The 9,034-nt window shown below is 35.8% G+C and overlaps 1 protein-coding gene across 4 annotated transcripts in view; it reads right to left on the reverse strand.

The window, feature by feature from the left end:
• The window catches only part of LOC109710901 (protein O-linked-mannose beta-1,4-N-acetylglucosaminyltransferase 2-like), a 6,882-nt gene continuing 1,027 nt past the window's right edge, over nucleotides 3,180-9,034 (reverse strand). Inside the window, exons 3-7 of one of the 4 annotated variants that reach the window (XM_020233703.1) lie at nucleotides 6,223-6,288; nucleotides 5,964-6,017; nucleotides 5,691-5,819; nucleotides 5,027-5,170; nucleotides 3,180-4,551 (exon numbers count right to left, since the gene is read on the reverse strand). In XM_020233703.1, the coding sequence (XP_020089292.1) occupies nucleotides 3,386-4,551; nucleotides 5,027-5,170; nucleotides 5,691-5,819; nucleotides 5,964-6,017; nucleotides 6,223-6,288 (1,559 nt within the window). In that variant the 3' untranslated portion in view covers nucleotides 3,180-3,385. The remainder of the gene's footprint in view (nucleotides 4,552-5,026; nucleotides 5,171-5,690; nucleotides 5,820-5,963; nucleotides 6,018-6,222; nucleotides 6,289-9,034) is intronic. The other 3 variants (XM_020233704.1, XM_020233705.1, XM_020233706.1) reach the window with 3 other exon arrangements.

Here is a 9,034-nt window from a genome sequence, read left to right on the forward strand (position 1 = left end):
AAATAACTGTATTTTATCCAAGGCAAGTCCCCCGGGACCACGGCAAGACTTGCCTTGGGTCTAGGGTTCCGAGCCGTGCTGTGCCGGGCCAACGGCCTCTCCTCGTGCCTGGCCGTCGGGCCCCAGAAATGCAGCCCAGCACGGCCTGAAGAGCCTGGCCGGCCCGGCCCGTTTTACACTCCTAACTAGCACTCTGCGATAGGCTGGGTCTACCACTTGTTCCAAAACCAACTCTATATCCTAATCTATTTTAAATAAAGTTCGGATAATTACAAATTATGAATTCTCTTAAATTTTGCTTCACACAATTTTTGGTTGCATCATAAAACAATTTGGATGTAAAAATTCGAGACATATTTAATAGAACTTTTTGTATATATATATATATATATATAGAGTGAGGCTACTATGCTATCGGAAGCACGGAGCCTTCCGTGCTTCCAGNCCGGCTACTATGCTATTAATAGTATGAAGCACTTGGTGCTACCAAGTTTTCCGCCGTTAGATCTACCCTTTTGATCATTATCATCCGTTAGATCATACTATTCATGCTAGTTAGGAGTGTAAAACGGGCCGGGCAGCCGGCCGCCCGGCCCGGCACGGATATTGTAGCATTCGTGCCGGGCCGGGCCGGGCCGGCCAGGCTCTTCGGGCCGTGCTGGGCTGCATTTCTGGGGCCCGACGGCCAGGCATGAGGAGAGGCCGTTGGCCCGGCACAGCACGGCCCGGAACCCTAGACCCAAGGCAAGTCTTGCCGTGGTCCCGGGGGACTTGCCTTGGATAAAATACAGTTATTTTTAAAATAACTCTCGTATGCCGATCTATTCAGCCAAACAAACACGTAAAATTTTTGAATAAAATTTTTTTCCAAATAATTGCCGAATTATTCGTGTATTATTGAAAAAACTGCACATCTCTTAATCCAATGGCCAAAAACTGGGTAGCACCAATGACTTGGTGCTATTAATAGCATAGTAGCCTAGTTCTATATGAGTCCGGCTACTATGCTATTAATTNTTTTCGTGGAAATCTCATTGTTATGTTTTTTTCAATGAGATTCGATTTTGAGCAGATTGATTTGTGTTCTACTATATTTGGGTTTCAAACTAGTGATCTTTCTCTCTGAGGAAATTGCAACATGAACAAAGTACCAAGAGTGTTAGTTTTATGTTAGAATTATATCTAAATACCAGCAAAATTTGAGCTGTTGATTAAGTATTTTTATATAAATTAAGCACTACCATGTCCTCGTAATGATATGTTCTATTTCACTTATGTGATAGATAATGAAATGTACCTAAGCAAAGTTAGTGGAACTGTATCGCATTGAAAGGTTAGTAGAGCCTTTTTGTGGGTCACAAGTTGAATTGCAAAAAAGTAATGCTATGCCCGCTCCAAAAGTAGATGTGAGTAGATATTTAGTTAAAAAACTGGTTCGTTTGGACTCTGTGGGACGCGCATTATATGATTTAAATTCATTGATTTTGATTCTGTATGTTCTGATATCAAAATTTATGTCATAAAATTAATGATGAATGTGGGAATTGAACTTAAAACCTCTTGGAACAGAAAAGGCTTATGATATACCATATTATCCAAAAGTTCGATTAGAATATTCCGACATCTAAATAACCTAAGAGCAGACAAAGCTAAAGAATCAAATGGCAGCCAGGAGAAGATGGGTGATTTAGTTGGCAAATAAAATTCAAGAAAATTTAACCTGAGATAAAAACTGCACAACATAAATAAAAGAAAGAAAAGAAGAAAGCAAACATATATCAAATTGATGATTTATCACAGTTCGGCCTTTTCGCCTACTCGAGTCCGGTCCTCCATCTTCTCAAGGCTATGATATAAATATGATTAGTTAATTCGGATTCGGCAAAAATTCAGCACGGACATAATTCGAATAAAATTCGTATCTCAATTTTAAATTTGTTGAAAAATATGACATAAAAATTGGATTTGCCAATTTTTTGAATATGTGATTTATATGAAAATTATACGTTCACCAATTAAATAAAAAATTCAGCTATTAAACTAAGTTTTCTTCCCTAGATTTATGCTACTAGCATACATAAATTCTTAAGAATATAAAAATAGAGAGCTCCAAAATAAAGTAGATTAATAAAAAAAGTAATAACAAATTTTATTATCGTCCCCATCTTCATTTTTTCAGAATCCACATATTCCGAAAGTTCATGAAGTTTTTTAATAATACACGAATAATTCGGCAATTATTCGGAAAAAAAATTTTATTCAAAAATTTTACGTGTTTGTTTGGCTGAATAGATCGGCATACGAGAATTATTTTAAAAATAACTGTATTTTATCCAAGGCAAGTCCCCCGGGACCACGGCAAGACTTGCCTTGGGTCTAGGGTTTCGGGCCGTGCTGTGCCGGGCCAGCGGCCTCTCCTCGTGCCTGGCCGTTGGGCCCCAAAAATGCGGCCCAGCACGACCCGAAGAGCTTGGCCGGCCCGGCACGGATGCTACAATATCCGTGCCGGGCCGGGCGGCGCGGCCCACCGGCTGCCCGGGCCGTTTTACACTCCTAACTAGCACTCTGCAATAGGCCGGGTCTACCACTTGTTCTAAACCAACTCTCTATCCTAATTAGGGATGTCAACGGGTCGGATTTAGGTCGGGTTTTTATTTTTTATACCCATATCCGAATCCATACCCATTTAGCTCGGGTAAACCCGTCCCGTTCGGATTCGGGTTCGGATAATTTTTCGGGTATCCATACCCATTGACATCCCTAATCCTAATCTATTTTAAATAAAGTTCAGATAATTACAAATTATGAATTCTCTTAATTTTGCTTCACACAATTTTAGGTCGCATCATAAAACAATTTGGATGTAAAAATTCGAGACATTTAATAGAACTTTTTGTATATATATATATAGGCTACAGAAATGATAAGCCAAAAGCAGTTAATTAAAAAAATGAAAAATTCCCCTAACTATATTATTCGGAGGCAATTAACTAATCTGAACATCAAATCTGTCTCTAAGTAAATTTAATAGTTATTTTAGATGGCGTACATTTTGATGTAGCTAGTTTAGCATTAGAGTTCCTGAAAAATTATAACTAAACTAAACTGAGCTGAAAATTTCTTTGAGTACAGGAATTTTTACGTTTGACGTGGAAAAACTTTAAACGATCATAATTTTTCGCTCGAGTGTTTATTTTTAGTGTACAATTTCAATTCAAAAAACACCTTCTAAGATCTATGCAAGAGCAACACAACTGTTTGAACCGAGTTTGGGATCCAAATTTGGGATCCGAATTCAACTGTTTAGGTCTCTGTTTTTTATATTTTAAATTATTTTGAAAAATTTTAGGTCTCTGTTTCCTTTTTTTTTTTCCCTCCCTTTTTTTCACATCATTGTGTCATTGAGAGATTGATAAACTTCTTGTAGAACACCTCTAAACCTACCAACATCAAGCATCACACTCTGCTCATGCAAAAACACACTCCACAGCGCATTCCACCCCTGCCGGTGGATCGAAATCGGATCCGTAAACACTGCGTGATCTCTCGGATACCGGTAGATCAGACTGCTCTCCTCTTTCGCGATCTCGTACTCCACGTATCTTATCCCCATGCCTGCAGTCGGCTCTCCGAAATCGTGCCTGCAGGCCCACTTCAGCTCCCCCCACGGCACGACCTGCACCGCCGCCGCGCCGTCCGGCAGAAACACCATGTTCGTCAGCCCCGCCCCGTGCACGCCCATCATCGCGTCGCACGAGTTCACCACCCTCGCGAACCTCGCGACGTCCCCCGTTGCCTCCGGTCGCGCCGCGACCACTCTGAATCCTACGCTCTTCGCCATCGACACCACCTCCTTCTCGTTCATCAACGACCTCGACCCTCTTCGCAGCAGCATCAGTAGTCTCGGCTTTCGCCTCTTATCTACGCTCGCTCTCTTCAGCGAGAAGCATTGTCTCAGGAACTCCTTGAAGTCGCTCATGGAGTAGTTATTTGGAGATATCGAGGAATCAATGCCGAGCTCTTTGTGGCTTTTTAGTCCCACATGAACGAAGGGGAAGCAATGAACTCGGCTCTCGCCGTCGAGGTCGATGATCGGATACTTTGAGAGTTGCAGTAGCATTGGCTGGTACTTCATGATCCATTGCCAGTTGAAGTTCGTGACGAGGAACCGAACGTCGCCGTTATATTCGCGAGAGGTGATGTAGAGGGGGATCAGAATGTCGGTGAAGTCGTGGAAGAGATTTCCGACGAACCCGCCCGTCGAGAAGACGATCGCCGGGACTTCGTGCCTGGAAGTGCAGACGGGGATCTGATCATTTGCCGGAGAAGGAATTATGGTGAGTTCTTTGATTGAGTCCATGGTGTTCTGCTCCCACTTTCGCGCGTACGGCCTGATCTTGTATGATGGATGAGAGGTTGTTGTTGTTGTTGTCGAAGCCGCGAAGATGATGGACCAAACGCCGACAATTCTGATATCGCCGTGCGCGTAACAAGTGTCCGATCTTTGTTGCGAGTAGTCGCAAACGATTTTGTTCTTTTGGATTGAAACATCTGTGTTTGATCAGAGAAATGTTAATATGTAGAATAATGTGATGGATAAAATACACAACACAATCTTTTCGCTTAATGAATGAAGCAGGTAGCTTGCTACTTATTTCTCAAAGAAAAAAAAAAGAAGATAAAATACACAATCTTTTGTAAGCTGATTCTAATGATGACAAAAAATTATCTAAATATCACCCTTTTTTTCCCATTTTTGTTTATTAAGGCTTTGACAAAAGTAATTTTTCTTGTATCTACAAGAATTGCATAAGCTAGATGATCTTGTAAATATATTGCATGATATATAGCATTGAATATATATGGATGCAGCAGAACTATTAATATACCTACCCTTGGGTGATTTTTTTTTTTTTTTTTTTGAGAGATAGGTAGTACGCTACTCGCTTCGTTTATTTTATTTAGAAATAAACTTAGCTAGAAATGTGAATCAATTAGGATTCGAACTTGGGTCTCGGGTACCAACCGTCAAGCCCTTTGCCAGCTTGCTCTAGGGACGGTCGGTCCTTGGGTGATTCTTGCTCCCTTATTTTTGTCTCAGGCTCATTAGACAACAACAAATCTTTTTCTTTGGCTTTCTCCTTCGTACCATGTTGCTCGAAAGATTGATCTATTAGGAAAGGAGCATAGAAATTCATATTAACACTTCCACTTACGTGCACGATGGATATAAAAGGTATATAGAGGTGAAAATTTAACCCGTTAATTAAATATTTGAAGTGGGAATTGAATCCGTGATTCCCCGCTAAATATTTAAAGTGGGGATTGAATTCACGACCTTACAGAATGAAGGAGTTTAAAATAGTTCTGACATCATGTTAAATAAAATAAAATAATCATTTAGTTCCAAAAGCTTAAATATTTATATTGAATATTCCTCCTCATGTTTGGGCACAGAATATTTCAATAGGCCCAAGGTGTGGACTTGAATTAAATGAGAGAAAATTGTAAATATTAAGAGGCTGACGAAACTCAAACTCAGAGCCTCCCAGTCTGATACCATATTAAATTAAATGAAATAACCGTTGTTCTACAAAATCTTTAGCTTTTGAAAAATAACGATTGTTTCGTATTATTTAACAGATAAAGAAAAAGGTTATTACATTTCGTATATGCGTAGGAATTTCTACCTTTGAGTGGTTGTTGCTTTCTTATCTCTATCTCAGACTCATTAGACGGCAACAAATCTTCTTTTTCTGCTTTCTCCTTCGCATCTACGGATGACATCGCCATTTTGAATTCTGAAATTTCATAATGCACTGCAACAAATTAATCACATTTTTTTCTCTCAAAAAGAAAAATAGTTTGTTACGCTTCGTACGTGCTCACAAATTTCCACTGAGCAAATCGCAAATCGAAAACATGTTCTTAGTTATATAAAAGGTAATTGCACCGCGCTATACCTTCGCGGGCTATGCCATTTCCATCCTCCTTCGCTTCGATCGTAGATTCTTTATCTGCGATATGAATTTACAGTTTACCGAACGTAATTCGCCTAAAATCCATCTTTTGTGTGAGAACGAATAATAGATAGTCAACTTGTTTCGACTTTGCGCTTTTGCGAATGTTATTTACTTTTATACTAAGTTATTATCTTATATATGTATATGATACTGTTATTAACGTATAATTACGATTACTTGTCGCAAGTTGAAACTGCACCTGAATATGAGTTGTTTAAGTTTTGCTCTTCTTTGGGAGGAAGGTGCCATTTGACTGGTTCTTTTGCTGCAAAAAGCATGGTAAGATAATTCCTTAATAGTGTAATTAAGATATTTAAACAAATTTATCCAAGAGTGCGCAACTTTGCATATCATTCCTAGGGTAACTCACTAATGAGCAAAACTACTGTATATATAAAAAACCGTAGCCACAGAATAACGCATTTAATTAATATATACTTGGAATGGTAGTAGATTTTTGATGCTCAATATATATCTTAGAAAGAAGACATATCCCAAAATCTGTGGGGGAGGTCAGGGGAGTTTGGAAGCATATGTTGGGGAAGGGCACCAAAGGGGCAGCAGAGAAGGATCTAGCTAGCGTGATAGTTTGTTGGTAGATGATTTCGTGAAAAAGAAACAATGTGATATTTAGGAATCAATTTTTCGATGCCTTGGTGGCTATTAGACGAATTATTATTATTTGTTACTTCTATTCAATTAACAAGCGACAGCAGAGAAGGACCTAACTTGTGTGACGGCTTACTGAGCCTAGAATCACTTTTCAAAACTAAGCCAACCACTAGGCCGTGTGCACTTTTTGAAGACTCAAGTTATTGTATCTCTATGTCAAAGAATTATTATTTCCAACACAATTTGTATATATTTCAATGCATAAAAAGATGAGCCCCTCTTTAAATGGATCAGGATCCATCTTTAATTGTCCCAGATTATATATAACAATTAGCTGGCATACTAATTCTTCAAGCAAGCATATAATTAATGGACATAGTTTTATTTTGTGGATAATTGAATTGCTTCTTAATCTATCTACTTAATTTGGAATTATTATTTGTTACTTTTATTTAATTAATCTAATAAAAGAGCATCTTTAACCTAACTAATAATCAACAAAAGTTATTTTCTGCCTTTTAGATCAGATTAATTATTTTAATAGTAATAGTTTTAATTTACTAAGCCAAGAAACTAGCCTCGTTTAGTAATAATTTTTATTGTAATTTTAAAAACAAGTTTTTAAAGCGTACAAATTTTTTTAAAAAATAAATTGTTATCTATCACTAACAACAAAATAAAAATATTTTCTCCAGCATATCAAATTATATAGAATTAATGTTTAAAAAAGTGAAAAAAAAGCAATGGTGCCAAATGTGGCCTAAAGTTCATAATTTTGATTTTTTTTTTTTTTTTTTTTTTTTTTTGTAACGAATTGAGAAAAGCAAGAAATAGCTTGTTACTATACTATGTAATAAACCCAAAATAATGCAAAAAAAAAAATCTAAATATAAATGTGAAAAAGAGAGAATGCATTAAGTTTTTTTGCAAAAGAAGCGAAACGCAGAAAAGAAAAAATATTTTAACCACGAAGATCGTCGAAGAGATTTCGTATGAATCCAATAAAGGCTAAACAAAGTTTAATAATAAACTAGATTAATTTGCTTAAGTATAAAGGGTGTAGTTATTTTTTTATAATAATATTATTTATTTATTTATTTATTTATATTCATTTTTGCAACTTAGTCCAAGTCTTAGGGCTTTTAAAAGTCAACTCATGTATAGTTTGTGGACTTGCTCATTAATAAGCCAAAAAATTTCATCTAATATAACACGTGGCTGAGATGCTCAAATTAATTTGCTAATAAACAAACTTTTTTTTTTAGCCTTGATTGTTTTAATTAATTAATATATTTATAATTCGGAGCACTCTCTTCCATATAAAAAGAATGAGGCAAATATTGTGCCTACCGAAATCAATAGAGAAAATATTTATCATAGTCTAAATATTTTGAATTTGAGTCTGTCTACAACAGATCCATTTTTTGGTTGAAAAAATTTTAGTTATTCCATTTTCATACGAAAAATAAATAATGTAACGAAATAAGCTTTTAATTTTTTTTTTTTTCTCTATAGTACATAACATTTTATTTTTTTGTTAAATATTTCTATATCATTTCATTCTTTCTTCTTAAGTGAATATTTTCATATTATTTCAGTGCTATTTATTAATATTTAGTTATTATATTAGCTTTTCGTTGATTACAACCAAGAATCAAATTTTAATTTAAATTCAAATGTATATTTAAATTTTAATTTTATATAATTTAAATTTAAATTTATGAATTTTTAAATTAAGATTTGCATTTAAATAGAGAATTAAAAAAATATATAGAGAGAGCTAGGCTGGTATATTATTGGTAGCCCGGAAGCCTCTATGCTACCAAGTTGTTTTCAATTATGCGGCTTCCCAATCGATAATTTGCTCTATTAGATTTAATCTACACTATTAAAAGTATTTGAAAACTAAATTTTATAATTTTTAAATATTATTTGGCTAGTGATCAAAAGATCTCAAAATTAATTAATAATTTTAATGGTCGATGTGATGCGTTTGTAAATTTAACAGTGTAAAGCAATTTAAATCTGATGAAATTTTTATAGAAAATTCTTTTCACTATTTAGAATAAGATTAGTACATCTGATCTTAAATTCAAGTTTTTATCATCATTTTTTATGATATTTTTATTTTCAACTATTCATTTTTAGACTACTCGTTCGATAGGTAAATGATGTTGAAAATTATAAAATTGAGTTTCTAAATACTTTCAATAGTATAAATCAAGTTTAACGGAGTCGGTCGTCGATTTGGAAGCTACATCGATCATCGAAAAAAATGTTGTAGTACGGAGGCCTCCATGCTACCGATAGTATACCAGCCTAGTTCTCTCTCTCTCTCTCTCTCTCTCTCTCTCTCTCTCTCTCTCTCTCTCTCTCTCTCTCTATATATATATATATAT

The sequence above is a fragment of the Ananas comosus genome, linkage group 5, assembly GCF_001540865.1.
Source record: "Ananas comosus cultivar F153 linkage group 5, ASM154086v1, whole genome shotgun sequence".
In the NCBI taxonomy this organism is placed as follows: domain Eukaryota; kingdom Viridiplantae; phylum Streptophyta; class Magnoliopsida; order Poales; family Bromeliaceae; genus Ananas; species Ananas comosus.